Source organism: Siniperca chuatsi, linkage group LG19, assembly GCF_020085105.1.
Source record: "Siniperca chuatsi isolate FFG_IHB_CAS linkage group LG19, ASM2008510v1, whole genome shotgun sequence".
Lineage (NCBI taxonomy): Eukaryota > Metazoa > Chordata > Actinopteri > Centrarchiformes > Sinipercidae > Siniperca > Siniperca chuatsi.
The window spans coordinates 5,976,420-5,996,907 of NC_058060.1; the positions used below are offsets into that span (position 1 = coordinate 5,976,420).

The 20,488-nt window shown below is 39.9% G+C and overlaps 1 protein-coding gene and 1 long non-coding RNA gene across 4 annotated transcripts in view; one reads left to right on the forward strand and one right to left on the reverse strand.

Moving 5' to 3' along the window:
• sspo (SCO-spondin) overlaps positions 1-20,488 on the reverse strand; it is a 108,289-nt gene that overhangs the window by 86,611 nt on the left and 1,190 nt on the right. For 2 of the 3 annotated variants that reach the window (XM_044176369.1, XM_044176368.1), the window contains exons 4-26: positions 20,298-20,380; positions 19,329-19,499; positions 18,851-19,074; positions 18,458-18,560; positions 17,415-17,573; positions 17,091-17,176; positions 16,600-16,725; positions 15,834-15,990; positions 15,172-15,424; positions 14,913-15,054; positions 14,673-14,805; positions 10,959-11,131; positions 10,473-10,691; positions 10,198-10,363; positions 9,106-9,355; positions 5,734-5,944; positions 4,808-4,902; positions 4,461-4,717; positions 4,206-4,340; positions 3,697-3,899; positions 3,398-3,525; positions 531-640; positions 237-386 (exon numbers count right to left, since the gene is read on the reverse strand). In XM_044176369.1, coding sequence (XP_044032304.1) covers positions 237-386; positions 531-640; positions 3,398-3,525; positions 3,697-3,899; positions 4,206-4,340; positions 4,461-4,717; positions 4,808-4,902; positions 5,734-5,944; positions 9,106-9,355; positions 10,198-10,363; positions 10,473-10,691; positions 10,959-11,131; positions 14,673-14,805; positions 14,913-15,054; positions 15,172-15,424; positions 15,834-15,990; positions 16,600-16,725; positions 17,091-17,176; positions 17,415-17,573; positions 18,458-18,560; positions 18,851-19,074; positions 19,329-19,499; positions 20,298-20,380 — 3,734 coding nt within the window. Of the gene's footprint in view, positions 1-236; positions 387-530; positions 641-3,397; positions 3,526-3,696; positions 3,900-4,205; positions 4,341-4,460; positions 4,718-4,807; positions 4,903-5,733; positions 5,945-9,105; positions 9,356-10,197; positions 10,364-10,472; positions 10,692-10,958; positions 11,132-14,672; positions 14,806-14,912; positions 15,055-15,171; positions 15,425-15,833; positions 15,991-16,599; positions 16,726-17,065; positions 17,177-17,414; positions 17,574-18,457; positions 18,561-18,850; positions 19,075-19,328; positions 19,500-20,297; positions 20,381-20,488 lie in introns of those variants that run through there. The other variant, XM_044176370.1, reaches the window with a different exon arrangement.
• On the forward strand, positions 5,556-9,254 carry LOC122866587. Its single transcript, XR_006375757.1, has 3 exons — positions 5,556-5,648; positions 5,737-5,952; positions 9,169-9,254. It is a non-coding gene; the product is annotated as an uncharacterized LOC122866587 (long non-coding RNA).

Here is a 20,488-nt window from a genome sequence, read left to right on the forward strand (position 1 = left end):
TCTGATCTGACTAAGGAACTAAGTGAGAGATCAGTTGGTCAAAAAAGCATGATAAATCATCCTCTGGGCAGCACAAATATCCACACCAAATTTCATGGCAATCTGATCATTTGTTGTTGTGTTATCTTCCTCTGGACCAAAGCGGAGAATCTGACTATCCATAAATGACAGAAATATGCCCATAAATACATAAAAATGTTCCCTCAAATTTATTAAATTTGTTAAATTTGTTTTACCGTGTCGGACCATGCCAGCAGGGCAGAAGCAGCCTTCCACACAGGAAAGAGCACCACACTGGGAATGTGGACTCTGCTGAACACTCGGACATGAGGGAGAGCAAGCTGGACCACAGGGATCATACACCAGCCCATTTTCACACTGCAGAGCTGCAGAATGAGGGAAACAAAGAGAAAAAATAAAGGAACACAGCAAGACCAGGACAGAAAAGGTTACAGAAAGACAGTAAGACAGGAGTAAAGGTGCATGTGCAGAAGATTGACTGTGTGAGTGTGGGCGTGTGTTTGACATACGACAGAGCTCCTGGGACCTCCAGCGGATGTAGACCCCTCGGCGGTTACAGTCTTCAGCATAGACAGCAATGGCTGTACAAACACACTCACAGTCCCCACCTGAGTCACAGCTAAAACACACACACAAAAAATAAAATAGTATGGACTGTTCACGTCATTAGTGTAAGTACACAATTTCAAGATCAATGATGTTAGATGATGATTAAAGGGTGATTAGGATACTTTATGCTTAGGATACTTTAGCCATAGAAACTACCCTTACAATAATTTCTACTCAAGAGAACCCTGTACAGTTATTTTGCACTAGTGCCAATATTTTGATGCTATGCTCTGTTACTGTTTGTGTACCAGCATGCATACAAAGAAGCACATGCATGAAGCACATGCATGCCAAAAATGTACATCAAAACAACCAGTAACAAGAACAGTTTCTACCCACAGGCCATTACTCTGATGAACACTCAGAACACCAGTCACATTGTGTCAGGAACAATCCCTGTACAATAACCCTGTGACACAAACATCCACTGTACCTGTACATTTATCTCATTTTATGTAAACATTATCACTTTTAAATCTACGCACGCTTTGCACGCTTTACTGTATTTACTGTCATATCCACCTACCTCATGGATATAAAGCGACCTGTAACATTAATCATATTTATTTCAGCTCCATTTGCACTGTGCACCTCTGCACCATTGCAATTGTCTTACTGTTTACAAATGTTACTGTTGTTTTTTTATACTTTTTAAATATATATATATATATATATATATATATATATATATATATATGTGTGTATATATATATATATGTGTGTGTATATATATATACATATATATATATACAGTGGATATATGTGCAATAAGATAACTTCTGTTATGAATTGGATTATATAAATGAAATTGAATTGAATTGAGTGGTGTGAAAAAGTGTTTGCCCCCTTCCTGATTTCTTTTTTTTTTTGCATGTTTGTCACACTTAAATGTTTCAGATCATCAAACAAATTTAAACATTAGTCAAAGATAACACAAGTAAACACAAAATGAAGTTTTTAAATGAAGGTTGTTATTATTAAGGGAAAACAAAATCCAAACCGACATGGCCCTGTGTGAAAACGTGATTGCCCCGCCTGTTAAAACATAACTTAACTGTGGTTTATCACACCTGAGTAGACCAAAAGATCTTCAAAAGCTAGACATCATGTCAAGATCCAAAGAAATTCAGGAACAAATGAGAAAGATAGTAATTGACATCTATCAGTCTGGAAAAGGTTATAAAGCCATTTCTTAAGCTTTGGGACTCCAGTGAACCACAGTGAGAGCCATTATCCACAAAAGGGCGAAAACATGGAACAGTGGTGAACCTTCCCAGGAGTGGCCTGCCAACCAAAGTTACCCCAAGAGCGCAGCAACGACTCATCCAAGAGGTTACAAAAGACCCCACAACAACATCCAAAGAACTGCAGGCCTCACTTGCCTCAGTTAAGGTCAGTGTTCATGACTCCACCATAAGAACAAGACTGCTGCCACTGCTGAGCAAAAAGAACATTAAGGCTTCTCATTTTTGCCAAAAAACATCTTGATGATCACCAAGACTTTTGGGAAAATACTCTATGGACTGACGAGACAAAAGTTGAACTTTTTGGAAGCTGTGTGTCCCATTACATCTGGCGTAAAACTACCAACAGTAAAATATGGTGGTCGTAGTCTGATGGTCTGGGGCTGTTTCGCTGCTTCAGGACCTGGAAGACTTGCTTGCTCAGTGTCTCTACATTTATGCAGTGTTTTTCTTTTGCTACATGTACCACATGTTAATTTGCACTACCTGACTATTTATTTATACATATACTGCATCATTTACACTCCTATACTGCATCATTTGCACTCCTATACTGCCTCATTTTCACTCCAGCACTATGTACTGAATACTGCAATAACTCATCTACTGCACTGTTAACTATTTCCATAAATTGCACTACTTTATGTTCATTGCACTGCTGTTCTGCCCAATCCAATTCATTATTGTACATATCCATCAGTATACTTTTGTTTATAGTAATGCCATCTGTATATACTGTCCATAGTACCACTTGTAAAATATTTTCATTATACTGCTCTATCCTGAATTTATGCACACACTTTATATCCTGCACTTGCTTATTGCACTTCTGGTTAGACCTAAACTGCATTTCGTTGCCTAGTACTTGTACATGAGTAATGACAATAAAGTTGAATCTAATCCAATCTAATCTAATCTTGTATGTGTACACATACCTGGTCAATAAAGCTGATTCTGATTCTTATGTACAAGGATGGAGAAATTCACATTTGCATGCATAATCCCAGTTGGTGGCAGTAATATACCAATAAAAGACGAAAAGGAGAGTCTATGCCAGTTTAAACCTTAACAATGTAGATTTCAAAACATTCAATAAAGGCTTTACAAATGTTTTCTGCGGTAGGAAATGCATTCAATATGTTTTTTAGGAATTTTAAGTATAATATAGTAGTAATATAGTATACAGTATAAGACTGAATGTAAATGAATGAGGTTTAGCAAATGTAGCCTGGTATGCAAAACAAGCTCATGAGATTGTTGCAAAATATTGTCTATCAGCAAACAGTCTTACTTCTCATATACGTGTGTTTATTCCCATGTATGGAAAACAATTGCAATGTCCTGGAAGTTATGAAGAATATCTGTGAAATCAGTGTATGGAGCAAGAAATACTGATAAAAAAACAGCAATTTCTTCTCACTGAAGCATTTTTTTGCATAGAGCGCAGGTACTGTACATAGTAGATTACATATTTTTAAAAGACAATTTTGAGATACTCAGTGTAGATTAGTGCTGTCACTCACCCACAAGCATCAAAGACACACCAGTCATAATACTGCTGGAATGGCACCTCAGGGTGGCACCGAGAGAAGAGCTCCTGAGTCAGGACTGCACACCTTTTCCTGGCCCAGGTCACCCTGTGGGGGTTCAGCTGAACAAGACAAAGAGAGATAAGTTAGTTTTCTTCTGCATGTGTGTGTATGAGAAAGACAGCATAAAAGACAGTTTAACATCAAAACTGGATTTGCAACATTGTCCAAGTAAGTAACTAAGTCCAAGTCTAATGTTCCTGCAAGTGTCAATGTGTGTGTATTGTACTTACAACACACGGGTCTCGGAGGTCCTGGTCTGCCACGTCAGGGCAGGAGGGACTGACCTTCCAGGAGTTTCCAAATAGCTCAGCTGTAGACTCCACGATGCCCTGCCGTGTCATAAAGTCATTCTCTGTGTCCCCATCAAAGTCACCACACAGGCCCCCGACCCGACCGCGCAGGTGGGCCGCCAGACGCACATACACACGCATACCTGGAGACAACATGTGGAATGACAACAACATTACCACTGATTTGTTAATTAACCTGTATATACAGCCACAGACATAAGCAATGCTTGGACAACTATTTGCCTCTACAGTACATTTCTACAATAATAATGGATAAAGTTCAGTATGAAAATGTAGAAGAATAATATTTTTGGCAATAATAATAAAAAACATACCTTGTCACAGGGATCTATGAATAAACAAATGAGAGTCTACAGAGACACCTAACCCTGTCATGAAAGGGCTGAGTGAGAGATTATTTAAGGTTGCAGATGTTGATGTTGTCCTACCTCCATCCCATAGCAGAGTGACCCCCAGTCGGGAGGAAAGGGAGACATATAGGCCCACTCTTTCCAAAGTCAGACCACTGCCACTGTAAGACTTTGGTAGACTAACTGGCATCCCATTTACTGTCACAGCTTTACCTAAAGGACAGAGACAAGACAGCTTACCTCAAGCAACTATTTCCTAAAACATGTGTGGTGCCTATGGACCCCAACTTCCTATCGTCAGCCTATGCTTCCCTGTAACACCATCCCTCCTACCTCTCAGCAGATGTATGATGGTATTTCCCAGGCTGAGGGTGACCGACTTCGTACAGGTGACCCCAGTGCTCCCACAGGGCACATTCTCTGCCATGACACTGAACAAACCACTGGTCTCCCTCACCAGCACGTATTGGCAGTCGCCCAGGAAAGAGTAACAGCGGCCGTCGAATGTCACATAGTGTGGGTCACCAGTTGCCACGCACACACCGGCACAGGTGGACTGGCTGCAGTGCCAGCGGCGCTCCTTACAAACACTGCAGAAATTAATCAAGTATAATGAAGATAGTTAATGAAATGTTATAGGGATGTGACGCAATGAGACAACAGCATACATTAACTGTTACCATGTGTTGCAGTCTTTAGTGATGGTGTCGTTGCTGTAGTAAAGTCGACCATTATGGTGACATGGGCACTCATCTGGCAGAACACAGTGATCACCCTGAGGTAAGACATAATATACAATAATGTTAGTCAAAACTAAGCCATATGGGGTCATAAGTGTCTATCATCTGTGTTTCCACTTAATTAATCAAACACACTTAAACCTTTTTAATGTCTTATTTTCTGTTCCCCAGTACATTTAATCGCTAAAGGTGAGATAAATGAGCTGACTTTCAGGCATAGTTCAAACTCATTTCCTGTGTAAGCTTGAGGGTTTGCATGAAGACAAATTTCATTCCCCCAGAAACCCACAACATAAACAGATGATACAGGGACCCGACTTCAATAACTTCATGAGTCACAAACATGGATGTATAAAGATAACTGGATACAGTGTCTTATAGTGAAACGAATCATTTTGCGGGGGTTGTGACACTCAAAAAAAAATGTATCCACCATTTTATAGCCACATCTTTCACAATGTAAGTCTATAAAAAAAAGTATTTTTGTGCCAGTGTGCATCACTTGACAGACCCAGAAGTTGTAATAACACGGTTTGGCCACTATGTCAAATTAGCTTCAAAGCAGGGCACACTTCCTGGGGGAAATCAGGAGAACCACAGGTGGAACTTATTACATTAATAGTGACTGCATTATATTTAGCTTTACCAGCTGCAGGGTCTTGGTATTGATTCACTGTATGGCTTACTAGAACACTGCAATGGAAGAGAGCCACTGTTAATGATATGAACTACACCTGTGCTCTACCTGATATGACAAGTCAAAATGACTGCTGTGAAAAAGGTCTGTAGTCTTAACATTTTACTTTTCAAAAAGATATCCTTTTTCCTATATCCACTCAGAAAACTAAATTTGAGTTTTCACCCACTAGTAGTACAAAGCCCTGGGGACACACACAGCCAGACAGGGGCTCTCTGCAGCTCGACTGTGCAACACTGGACCCCTGCTGTTGACCAGGAGGGTCCAGGCTGGAGCAGGTGAGAAGGCAGGAGCGTGGAGAGTAGACCAGAGAGCCCGGACACTGGTTCACCTCCTCACAGCGCTCCTGAGTGCAGTTAAACCGCCCCTGCTCACACACACTGTGAAGGTAAGAGGAGAGTGAGCAGAATCAGAATTGACATCCACTGAAAGGAATTAATTTTATAGTTAGTGTCAGGTGGACATGAAAAGCTCCTTAAACCCGAGCGCCCCCAGTATCGGGGGCAGCAGCGTGATTAACATGAATACCTACATAAGCTCGGTTAAAAGCTGATGTTAACCATTTTTACCTAAATGAAACACCAGTCAAACAGCAAGCAACTGACTGAAAGTAGCAAAAAGCAGTCTCTGCTTGCCTGTTTGTCTGAAAACAGCACTATTAATATCTTTTATTTCATGCTATTGACACAAACAGCGACCCCCCAAATTAACACTGAGACTCCAGAAATTACAACAGTATAAATCATATAACTGTACCACCAAAACTCACAGCAAAGCCTTAGAGGAAATACTTACTTAGTACATTTACAACTACGAATTGTGTCTTATCTTTGCTGTTTTTGTAAACAAAAGTTGTGTTTGATCGCCTAGCTAAATCCAACAATAATCACTTCTCCAATGTCCCTGTGCCGTCTTGAATCCATTTCAGCCAGTTTGTATACATTTGCATTGCATGGAGAAGGATTGCGGATGGTAGCCTCAGCCTTCCATGCGATTACATGGTCTATGTCTCCATATGGTGGCTGAATCAAGTACTGACATCAACCAAACTAATTTCATCCTGTTTGTCTGGCATAGAAGAATCAATAGATATGTCCTGCTTGACTCTAGGCTTTTCTATTATTCATTTATCTGCCTGTATAGCATGGAGTGCTGGAGTCACATATGAATATTGATCAATATTTATTGTGTAATATATTTCAATGTTTTAGGGACATTTATGTTATTTGTAACATGGCTATATGGAAATAAATAGTGTTTTGAAGTAAAAGTCCCTAAACGGTCAAAAAGTAAACAGTAAACATGGCCAAAACATGGAGACCGCTTAAGTATATATTTATTAATTGTGTCATAAATGTTGTATTTAAGTGTATTTTCATCACATTTACAATTACTTTTGTAGTCAAGCAGGAGGAGAATACATCCAGCTGCATTATTAGCCACTGGACCCTTGTTATGATGGTTATATTGCTTTGAAATTTAGGTTTTATATTAGGCGAGGATGAAAATCTTATTTTTTTTCTTTATTTCATCTCCATTTACTCTGGAATGGTAATAGAAATAGGTTTACTTTACAATGGATTCATATTCTTGAGCTTATTATCTATCAGAGGAGACCAGATATATGCATATAGGCCTTATGGTTGAGGAGCTATTGCTGATTCATTTTGGGTATGTTACTCGTTTTGTTCCCTAGAAATAGGGCTAGGGTTTCTTATTTAAAGCTTGTAATGAATGACCATGTTTCAGCAAAAACCAAGCTTTGTATTGAAATATCATTAGTCAATAAATAACACAAGTGGAATAACTGCAGTCAATGGAGGCAGGTTGGCACAGCAGTTATAGAAATCTAGAGCTCAATCATGCAAAAGTACCCTTGAGCGTGACACAGATTCTCTGCTGGCTAAAGCGAGTTTACTATGGATCAAATAAAGTTTCATTTTACAGTTACTAAACTCTAAAGAGTAGCTGTGAATTGTAACAACAAAATGTGCTATGAGGTGTGATGAAAATTATTTCACTGGTCTCAACAGCTAAGGCTTGTCATTCAAGGTGAATACTTACTGTTCTAATGTACTGTACGTCATATTCTATATCAGTGTAATAATTATCCCATCCAAAGTTCACATTTCCTCATAACAATTAATCGGGTCAATGGTCAGTGCAGGGACACATCTCAGCAGTTACAACACAATTAAAATGAGTCACGAACAAATAGGACAATGCGCAGCCACACACATGATAAAATCAGAGAGAAACAAATTAATCAGTAGCTTTCTGGTACTACTGTGACTGCTCTGACCCAGTCATTAATAGATGACTCACACCCATAGAGTGATGATAACTGTGGTTATGTGGTGAAGAGATACAATGAAATCAACCTATCCTGTATCAGGGAGCAGGAACATAGAGTGATTTCATCAGAGCTCTTGCACCACCAGGGACTCACTGGATATAACATGCTCTCATATACATATGCAGTTTGCATGTCATTCAAACACACATTACTCTCATTACACTCACGAAAGGCTGGAATTTCTTTAAGTAGGGATTCAGCTTAAAGCTATTAATTGTAGACTTTTTATGTGATTATAGCATCATTCAAATTACTCTGAATGCTACCATTAGGAGGGGAACCAAGTTGGAAATTTCAAGGACAAAAAATTATCATTCACTTATGTTATTATGAAACAATAGCACACAAACACGCTCTGTCACAATGACCCCTGGTATTCCATATTGTCCTCAAAAGCAAACAGCGAGAAACACGATTTGTTAGTGCTTAGCAGACTATATTGGATATTCAATAAAACTATTGAATACTATTGAAACTATCTATTTCAGGGATTTAAGACTTTATCAGCACTTGATCTGAGTAGATTTAGTCACCCCATGGGATCAAGGCTCCCAGAAAAATACCATAACCATACTCATGAAACTGTACCACTATTACATTGTAGCTGCATCAAAGCTGTGCTCTACCGACAATGGAGAAAACATGCTTACTCCCTCTGATTCTTTATCACAACTGCCACATGATAAAAGCAGCATGAAGATAGCCATAAAAGAGAAAGGGCTGTTTTTATGATGTGCTGTAAAAGTATCATCTATGCAATTGGCTTGCGCTGAATTAACCTCTCTCAGGTTTAGTATGTCTGCTGTCCTTGTTGCAAGAATATTGCATCTGTGCAGTGATGTTAATATTTAACTTAAGTGAAATTCTTCCATTAAGAGTCAAAGGTTCTGTGACATGAGCTGAACTAAATAGCAACTAGAAAACTTTTGGTTGTGGTTTGGTTATACTTGTATTTTCAGTTTGGCTTTTTATATTTTGATTGTACCAAGTAAGTTGGATCATATTTCCAGCAAAACCTGATTGAACAAATATTTTGAACCTAATATGTACAGTGTCAGTCAAAATGATCAAAAAGAAAATGTGTAGCAAAAATGTGTCAGTAAGAAGTTGAGTATTTTAGCCAGGAAGTACCAGATTTGAACAAATTTGTGATATCCTAGCCGCAAGTTCTTCCCTACTACATACCAGGTATTACAGTTGTTCTGAATAACAGACCCAGGCAGGTACGTCTTGTCTCCTTGCACACAGGGACACATATTGATGGGCACACACTGGCCCTGGTGGTCCTGCACTAGTCCTGGTGGGCATTGGCAACCTGGAACACACATCCTGAGACCAATTCCACCACCATCATCGCAGCTCCAGCCCTCTGAACAGGATCCTCCACAGGCACGACCACATTCCTGATACACCTGACCCCCCGAACACTGGACAGCTGGGAAGACAGGAGAGGAGGAAAGGTTTTGAAAAAGGCAGCATAGCAGGTTGGTACAGTTTGCAATTATTGCTTTAAAAGTTAAAACCTAAAGGACACTAAATTCTGTTATGGGTTTCTCAGTTTTTGCTCTAGCAAAAAGTTTCCATTCTGGGGCATATGTTTTTGTAATTACCACATGAGAGGGTGCACATGGGCACAAATTCCTAATTGAAACTTAGATTTAATATACTGCTGCCAACATTGTTAAAACAGCTAAACAATACAGGCAGACTCATTAGCTTTAAGCCTCCTTTCCTCAACAAAAGAGATCAATTCCCCATTGGACTTCACTAGGCCAACAAACTGAACACTAGGCCAACAAACTGAACACTGGTCTGGATGTCTGAGCTGTTTCTGGATTTGCTGCTGGTGCCACCAAAGACTGGAGGGGATAAAATATTTCAAGTGATGAGGCTCAAGCCAAGTGAAGTCACAAGTTAGTGATGTTAAAGTCAAAGTCAAGTTATACTGTGAGTCTTTTTTGTGTCTGATGTCTGACTTGGGTCCAAGTCATGTGACTCCACACCTGAGTAAAAAGCCACAGTTGCATGCTGTATTTGTTGTATCTTGGACCAATCATAATCCTATCAATGGTGTCTGAGATTACAGGACAGATGAATGAACAAACAAATAAAATGAATGCAATGATGACCAGTAGAAGACCAATCTGTAGTTCCTTCCCCTGATTTTCCTAAGAAGAACACACAAATACTTTGGACATTTCTACATACTCCATATTACCTTAGTAACCAGTAATGAACATCCTGAAACACCACTCAACCAATGGCCTCCCTACTTACGGCAGAAGGTCTTATTGTGCCAATGGACGGCTATGCCCTCCTGAGCGCATTGTCGGGAGTAGGCAGTGAGAATGGTGCAGTGACAGACCCTCTGTGGAACGCAGCCACAAACCTCCGACAGACAGAGACGGAAATAGGGCTCCCTCTCCACCACGTCATGACACACCTACAAAATCAGACAGGTAGGAGCATGTGTGAATAAAAGAGAGGGAGACAGAAAAAGATGAACTCACTCCTGAGACAGTAGGAGATTTAACACACTCAATGCAAACTACCTGAAAGATGGGGCTGTGTATGACAGAGCACACTGTCTCTGCGTACTGTCTCCTCTGGGTATATGTGGTGCAGGGATCAGATGGAGCTCCTCTAGGTAGAGTACAGTGCTCTGTTGTGAATTTTCCTGCAAATGATGACACACTGTTCTCCACGTCTCCTTCTGGGGTGGTAAAGTCATCATGCTGGTTCCAGGTCAGCGTTCCACACAGGCCACGCACCTTGAATACAGCATGTACACTTTTCAGCTAAACAAAGGAACATTTCCACACACTGGTAGATCTGAAGTTTCTGTGACTTTTGTTTTGATCATAGAACTTAATTTTATGGCCATTTTGCATCCCTCCCCTGATATAGTTAAATATAGTGCAGCATGTCTGGAAACTCAAAATGGCACATGCGCAAGTTCTACACTTAAAATTCAGTTTGAACCAATAAGGAACTCAAAAACGCCAAAGTGAAAGAACCATATGATGTGTGAAGGTCACCTTGTTTGCAAAGCCAGGTTGCAGGGTGATGATGACCAAAGGTCCATCTAGGTGCCAGAGCAGGTGGGCTCCAAAAGTCTGGATGAGGATAAATGAAGAGGAGGCCCTACGCACAACGAGGTCCTCCGTCACCACAGGCAATAGCTCCCTCTGGCCATTCAATGTCACTGTACCTGGAAGTAACAATGCCACCTGTAAGCAATCTGAAGGCTGTGAACACATTCAAAAAAACAAATTCTCACAATAGAAAGGATATTTTTTAGAAGTCCTAGCCGGTAACTTAATCAATCAATCAAGTCAATCAACTTCATTTGTCACAATAATAGTAATCATACAAGGTACAATCACAGTGAAATGTAATAGTATAGTTATTATACTATAGTTATTATTACTTATAGTCATTCTTTAAATTAAATGTGTTTTTCAAAAGAACTTAAAGCCCCTGTGTGTTGAATTTGAAAAGTTTATGACTTCAGGTTGACTGCATCACTCAGATTCTCAGATTTTCTACAAACAAAAAGCTAACTTAATCTTAAAGCTAAGTTACTGATATAAAAATACAAAAGTAGTTCAGTTGAGAAATCATTTTTGGATGTAAATTGATGTACATTCACCTCTAGATTAGGTTTAAAGCAGCATTATTTTACTTTTTTTTCAGCCAACTTGCTCCACTGCCCTTGGGGGCATTTGCACATCCAACAATCACAGCAACATTATCAAAATTCACTCTCTTTTAGCTCTGTTTTGCCCTCCATCAACTCCTAAGAGAAATATCTGGCTTTTTAGCTAAATGTTCCCCTATGTTCAACAACTAGTCATTAATTTTGTCTGTCTGCCATTTACAATGGGTTTATCAGAGTTTTCTTTTTAAGTTGTGGGACTTAAAATCAAAACAATGAGCTGAAAGATGCTAAAAAAAAGCTTCACAGAACTGAGGGGAACTGCTGTTGTGTCACTACAAGTGACCATTAGACATAAATCATTTTACCCACTGGTAATTGAAAAAAAATATCTGTGAAGCTTCAAATTTGAGGACACCTTCTCCCATCCACAGATCTGTTCCAGGGCAACCTGTTCTCATTCCGTCGTCAAATACTGATGTTTTGTCACGCCCCTTGGCGTGTGACGCACAAGGTACCCTTTATAGTGTGTATGAGAAGCACCGGACTTTCAATTAACTCCAATGTAAACCATTTGTGGCAATATTAGACACTCAGAGGAACTGCTCCGGTCGTCCATTCACTCCAATATTAACCTGTGGCGCTATAAGACGCTGTGAGCATCAGGCCCATTGGAGAACCGAGGATCTGGAAGTATTTTCCTCACTGTTAAATCCAATGTTAAGGTTTTCTTTAAACGATATCCTCAACATTTCCCCACACAAAAACATGAAAGTGTCCTCAATAATTCAACAATAATAGTTTAATGATCTACTGATCTACTGGAACAAGACATTCATGGACTAGAGCAGAAAATATGGAACTGTTAGAATGCTACTATACAAGCAACCCCAGTGAGAGTGGCTATACGGATGCTTCGTAACCCAACATCTACACTGACAAGAAACAACTCCTAGCTCAGTATTCTAACATCCGCAAGTGCCAACTGCTATTACAACTGATTGATGAGGTACAACAAACATGCTACGGCAAGGGAGAGCCAGGATGACAGGTCAGGGGGAAGATATCATCATCATCCCCACACTCCGAGATTGGGTGCCAAGCCCCAATAACAAGCCCTGAGATTGACGATCATGACCAAGCTGGACACCTGGCACTCCCAATTACAACAATAACGATTACCAAGAGAAGCAAGAAAAGATGGAGGTGGAGAATAAAAGCAACAGTGGTGCTAGGGGTAATTGGGAGCACTGGGGGCAGTGACCCCCAAACTGGGGGAGTGGCTCCAGCAGATTCCAGGTACAACATTTGAAGTCTCTGTCTAGAAGAGTGCAGTCCTAGGAACAGTGTGAACACTGTGCAGAACCCTCAAACTCCCAGGCCTCTGGGTGAGAGGGGGATTTTTTTTTTTAATGAAATATTGACTGTGCAAAGGAAATATGGACTGTGCTATGGACAAAGAAATTAAGTGTATGAAATATATATAAGTGACAAGAGCAAAAATTAAATGACATGTGCATAAATAATGAAATTATGTAACAGTGGAGGTTGAATGCAATGACAAAAGCAATATAAAGTCCAGTTTGATGAAATATATGAACATGACAAGTGCAGGGATTAAATGAGGGATGTGAAAGGTAAAGTCCAGTTTGATAACCCCTTCTTAAAAAGGTGATTTCATAATTAAATATCCTCAGCCACATATTCTTGGAAATATAAAATTAAATGACCAACTTTACAATCACAGGCTATAAAACGCATTTTCTAAACAGAGATAGTGGCGTTTGGATTCAGGTTACGGCCGACTGGTAGCAATTTGAAATGGAATGAAGCCCACTGACAGGAGACAGCCAACACGCCAAGCCCACACACAACATAAGTGCGCGAAGCAGCGTGCATAGTAACCACCATAGCAACGATCTGAGACCTGAGAGAATCTTCGTAATAACTAACAAAACTAAGGATCATATACATTCATTGAGCAAAGATTATGAGAATAAAATGCACATTTCTCGCTATAAATGTTGTCAAAACGTATATTAATGCAGAAACTATCTTAAAATACTGTATTTTCAACTAAGAATAAAAGGAATGTCCATCACTTTGGTTTTCACAAAAGAAACTTGGCAGTCACATGATGTGGTCGCAGGCTAAAAGAAACGAATAGGATGAAAAAACTTGATTTCTCAGAATTGAAGGAGAAATAATCTAAACTGATGGCCGTAACATTAACCTATCGTGTTGTTGAATTATCACTTAGACCACTTTTGGTGTTTTAATTTTGAGAAATGTTGAGGATATCATTGAAAGAAAACCTTAACATGGGAATTAACAGTGAGGAAAATACTTCCGGGAAGCAGGTCCTCAGTTCTCGAATGGGAGTGGTGCTCACAGCGTCTTATATCACCGCGGCCAGGTTAATATTGGAGTGAATGGACGGCCAGAGTAGTTCCTCTGGTTTACATTGGAGTTAATTGAAAGCCCAGTGCACCTCATAGGGCCCTTCTTATTTCTCAATTTTGTGCCTCCTCTTCTCCTCGCTCCTCTGTCCTCTGCCCTCCTGCCATTTGTAGTCCTTCACACAATAAAATATATAAAGGCTATATACTGTGTGTGTGTGTGTGTGTGTGTGTGTGTTAAATAAAAGACCAAAGGATGACTGTATCTCTGGTGGGAGGGACTACGACACTATGGAGGAGCGAGGAGAGGAATCGAGGGGGTACAAACTGAGAAATGAGAAAGGCCTATACAGAGGTTAAGTGTACCATGTGCGTCTGTATGAGATGCCAAGGGGCATGACAAAACATAGGTATTTGACGACCTGGGAATGAGAATGGGTTGTCCGGGGAATACTGAAAATTAATGGGCAAAAACAACATGGAGACTTTTCACCGGAATAATTTCATTTCTGTACGAACAGAAAGTTATGCCATCAGAATCAGTTTAAAGATGCTATGATTAAAAAATATTCTAGACATAGGATCTTTAATGTTAGTCAAGTTTACTGTCCCCACTGTCAAAGTGATAAATGATAACTTATGTCTGCAGTACTGACAGGCATTTGTAGTCAGGTCAGAGTGTATAACTAACTAACCAGTGTCTGTGATGGTGACCGTGGTGCGGAGTGCTGTGACTGACATCTCAATTAGACAACCCAGGCCTCCTCCTCCTCCTGCTGTGCACTCTCCACAGCGCACACTCACCACTAGCTTCCTGTCAACAAAGTCCTGAACACAGACATAACATAATCACAAAAGAGAAGTGGCTGCCACACACACAAATGCATCTCATAGGGTATGTAACTGTGTGCATGGTTGCATTTTATGCATCTCACCTCGACAGCAGTGAAGGGACAGTCTCCTCCCTGTAATGAATACTTCTTTTTGTCAAAGGTGGTCACCTGTAGCACCCCCATCAGGCTGCACTGGGCTGCGCACTTCTCCCCAGCACACTGCCACTGGCCTGCTCTGCACACACTGGGAGGATTAAGAGTGAAAAAGTAAAAAGAAGGAAGGAGACTCAGAAAGAGAAGAATGGGCGAAAGATATAGAGGAAAACGAGACTTAGGAAACACACAAACAGTTTCCCCTTACCAGGTGTTGCATCTCTGCTGTATCCTGTCCCCTGACTGGTAGGTGCGTCTGCGATGGAAACAAGGACAATCGTCTCTTTTTAGACAGAGTCCCTGGTGAAGGTAGAGGCCCTGCGGACACTCACAGCCCCCTACACACTCCTCCCTGCACTGTCTCATGGCTGCAGCAGGCCCAAGGGGCTGGGGAGATGCACAGCTGGGTGGACAGGAGGAGACACAGTCCGAAAACACCTGACCTCTGGGACAGACACGATCTGGAAAGACAGAGTTAAAGGACCATGCTAGTGGTTTTGCATGTCTTAGCATCATATATTCCTGCTGAAAGGTCTGAAGACTGTGATTGCTTACAGAGAGACAATACCAAATTGTGTTTTTTTACTGCACCCATACATGTTTTCTTATTGTTTGTCTTCCAGGTTGGATTCTGCAACAATGCAGCTTTTGAATGCAATGATATTCTGCAGCAGATTCTAAATTTTAGTAACTAAAATAGGAACTTCCATGAACTCACCAACAAGGAAGAGTTTTCAAAGGAGGCCCTGCTCTCAACTACATTATCAGGCAATGATCATTTATGTCATGTGTCTAATCTAAAATCACAGCATCACAGGTCTGAAGCCCTTTGCTCACTCAGTCAGCAGGATACTAAAATCATTTCATTACCACATAGGGCAGCTGTCCTCCACATTATGATGACGTGCTGCTGGGCACACTCTCGGGCATAGCTGGCCAGGGTTTCACACACTGCCGAATCCCTCTCTTTGGGTGGCAGGCTACAGTACAGGTAGAGACAGGTGTCTATGTACACTGCTGGGTCCAACTGAAAGACACAAAGACACAAACTTGTCACTTCGGGGTTATTCAACAGTAAACCTGCATCAAAGAGCATGCAAAAATAATTTTGATACAACCACAAGTCTCCAAAGTCAGAAATATACAAATCCATGCGCATGAATGTGGCTTTAATCAACAGAAATGCACAATATTGATTACGTAGGCTTACTGAGATACAGAATTAATTTTTGTGTGCAATTATAAACAAAACAGGCATGACAAAATGCATGAACATTATGCACTACAATATGTTATCATATATATAATGAGTGCAGCATTAATGAGTGACAAGTAAAGCCAGAGAGAGGTAGACTATAGAGAAATAGCCATATCTTAAATCATAAATAATTAACCAAAATTGTATTACTCTCCTACATTCATGTGTAAGATAATGCCAGAGTGATTTCAAAAAGATTCCTAGGCAATGTTAAATGTAAGTTAAACTAAAACTATTAATTCATTCTGCTACTTAGTGCTTTCCATGTAGTCGTTACAATTCAATAGTCTCCAAAGGGACTACCATCAATTGATGAACAAAGAGTTAGCAAAAATTGGTAATGCCACGTGACTGTGATGCATATCAGGGGTGTCTGACCCGGGGGTGGCAGTGTGTGAAGGGGTTTCCCAGCAGTCGGTAACACATTGACTCTGCCTGCCTGCGTAAGGCCGGGTCTCCTGAGACATCACAGCTGTGACCGAGCTCTGCCGCATCGCTGCAGCCCTGAGGGAAGCATGGGACACAGAGAGACTCAATTACCGAGGGTGCATCTCATAAATACACTTTGCCATTTATTTTAAATACAGTAGAAGTGTCACCGAACTCTGCATTCACACCAAACACAACTGCAAAACTAAACTAAAACTATGTATCTGTATATGTACATAGTTTGTTGATATTTTTCCTTTTTGTTGGTAGCTGACATTTTGGATCATATTAGCAACAAAATGATGTCGTCGCTTTCAGCGTGTATTCAGAGAGCACAAATATCTCATGTAAGTGTCTCAAAAAGAAAAATAATAGTGGTAACAAAAAGCCATAATGTTGCAAAAAAGTGAAATACTCATTCAGTGTATGCAGTGCAGTACTTCATTCTGCTGGTCAGGAACTTTCCATGAGTTGCCGAAGCTGGCAGCATACTGAGACACAGTTCCACCCATTGTGGTGAAATCATCTATGGCACCAAGACACAAATAGGTTACTAATGCATTGCAAAGGTATGTGAGCATTTAAACTTTAAACTAAAAAAAAGTTAGGGTAAGCTAAGTGATATCCAGAGAAAATGGGGAACAAATAACCTTGGGTCGAGAAAGTAAAAAGCAGTACCTGACTATATGGTGACTCTGAGTGTGTGTGTGAGTGTGTATGTATATGAGTGCGCTTACATCTATTCTCACTTGCACTTTACTCACCATCAGCATTGTTGTTGTAGACTCCACAGAGCCCCCTGGTGGCTGCCAGGTGCTCAGCGGTCACTGTCAGGTAGACTGTGTTGGTCAGGTCAAACTTCACTCTCACCCCCAGGCCGCTCTCCACAAACACAAAGTCCCCGAGCCAATGAACACTCACTCCTGTAAGAAGTTAAAAAAAAAAAAAAAAAAAAAAAACCTGGTTGTTTTGTTGCAAGTTTCTACTTTTCTGCGCAATATTTCGGATCAACAACATTTCATTTTGTAAGGTCACTGAATAATATTTCTAGTTGAGGCAAAGAAAGCTATCACCCAGTATGCACATCCATCTAACCATCCATCCATCCAATTACTTAGTCAATGGATATAAGGAATCAGGAGATAATGTAAAAATGTAGCTAATTATTGCAAGTACATATACACCAAATGATGTTCTGCTTGTATGTAAATTGGAAACAAATATGGATTCACATAAAAACATACTGTATTTTACACTGTACTCTCGAATAGATGACACATTTTCTTATGTTTGTTATTTGTTAGATTTATAAGATCTTCTGTATTGACCCAATAGATGCAACAGACATACAGTGGTGTGCAAAAGTGTTTGCCCCCTTCCTGATTTCTTATTTTTTTGCATTTTTGTCACACTTGTTTGCATGTTTCAAACAAGTTTGTTTAATGTTTAAATTTGTTTGATGATCTGAAACATTTAAGTGTGACAAACATGCAAAAAAGAAAGAAATCAGGAAGGGGGCAAACACTTTTTCACACCACTGTACATATACACAGACCTAGATCTGTTGGTCTACCTTCCAATAAGATGTGCTACATATAAAAGAGTATTAGAGAAACAGGTAAAATTATGCAACAAGACGCTTGAATTTAAATATCAATTTATTAAGAACTAAAATGTTTAAAATATAGATTTTTGATTTAAGGAGGATCTTATCTTATTTTAACCAAGTGTCATATTGCCCAATTAACAATATCAGACAAGAAATGGAACTAAGAGAAAGCTTTACTGAATGCTGAAAATAGTTTACCATTTTGAAAGAGTGGTTCTCCATTTGAAACAGGGAGGTTGTTCAGCGTTAAGTTCCTGTGATGAATTGAAACCAAATCTAGACCCAGCATCATCCTCAAAGCCTGAAAGCAGAGGGCCACAGACACATTAACATGTATGTACACACATACAAAACCAGCAGACATTTCCATCAGTGCTTTTCTAACAAACAGCCTTTTTTATTGTGCATTAGCACATCAAAGCCACAGGCCAAACTGGCTTTCAATGGCACCCAGCTAAGCTCTACAATGTACAATTGTTTAATTATATTATCTAGTGCTACATTATGGCTAGTGGTAGTAAGTATAGTAAGTACAAGAATATGCCACTAATAATACCGCTTCACCATCATCATCGTCGTCATATTTCTCACCTTACGGCAGTCTCCTCTCCCGTCACAGACTGTACTGATGTAGACTGCCCAGGTGCCATCAGTAGATGAGGCCAGCAGGTAAGTGCAGCTTCCCTGGAAGTGGAAGTGCTTCCTGTCAAAAGTGCGATAGTGGGCTCCACCCCAGGACATGCAGGTGGCTAAGCTTTGAGGCATCCTGACACTACCCAACAGACCACCACGTACCAAAGGGGAAGACTGGGAGTCTGGAGAGGAGGGAGAGGTAGTGTGTGTAATTTATCCCTCATGTGATGTTGTCATATGAAATACAAGCAGTGAGCAACTGCAGACTTCTCAGTGCATAAATAAAATGTAAATATTTAAAAGAGAAATTTGGACGTATTTTGAGAAAAAGATAAATACATTAAGTACATGTCAGAAATTAATGCTTGAACTACATCCAAAACAGATAGGTAGGTCTAGTATGTGTATGTGCATATGTGTGTGCATGTTCTCGAACCAGGAAGGAGAGTGTAGGTGCAAGACAAGCAGGTCTGGTCAGAGGCATTCTTCCAGCTCAGCCCCCACAGGCTGCTGCAGCACTGCTCCATACGCATAAGGGAGGAATTATGAACTCCAGGGAACTCCTCACAACTCCACGTAGAGTAACACTGGCCACGCACACCCACACCTGGGAGGAAGAGGAAAATGTTAGAAAAAGGATGAAGGAAGTAAATGGAGGGGGAAATGGTTAGGGAGAAGGAGAATGAAAAAAAATTGAGAAGAAAATGGGACTGCAAATTGAAATCCTGGTATAGTCACTGTATTTAGAGCTTTAAAATGACAAATAGTGAGAGGTGTGTTTCATTAAATTCAGAATAGCTGGTGAAAGTTTTGGATCTTGAAAGAAACCATTGAAAAATCATTGTTAGGTTGTTTTCTATTCTACTTTGGTTAATTTAAAGTGTTTTTTAGTGTTTTGTAATCATTTCTTATAAGTGATAAAATTAAAATAAGTTTGAGCTTTGGGCTTGGGCAACAACCTTTGATTACACAAGGGAATAAAGAAACAGATAAGACAAGTAAGAATGTCATACACTGCTATTCTTCATTGAGTAATACATTTACAGTAGTACTTAATTTGGAATGACAAAACAAATAAATCAACAACCAAACTTTGGAAAATATGCATGCAATATAAATATTAAAACATTAAACAGAAAGAAATCAAACTGGATAATAAAATAACAACATTTTGCTGTGCAACTAATGTCCGTTTGCTTTATAAGTTTAAATATATCACACACAAAAGTTCAGATTGGTTATTTTTTAAAGTTTTACTCATTACAGTAATTTTCCACCGTATCAGCAAATTTGTGGTATTTTAAATCATGAAGTATTGCTTGTGCAATGTTTCATTTCATATGTAAAATATGCATGATGCATGCATACTGTACATAGAAATGATTTGTTGGTTTCTTGTCCTCACCCTCAGAGCAGTGTGGTCCGCCCCAGCCCTCACAGCATGCCCTCACTGTCTTGTTCACCATCTGGCTCTCCATCTCTGGGGGTCTGAGATCGACAGACACATCAGGTGAAAAGTCAATATATTCACAGTACTGTACGTATTCATTGTTTCTAACAGTATCCAAGTCAACAACGGACAACAGACTGACAATT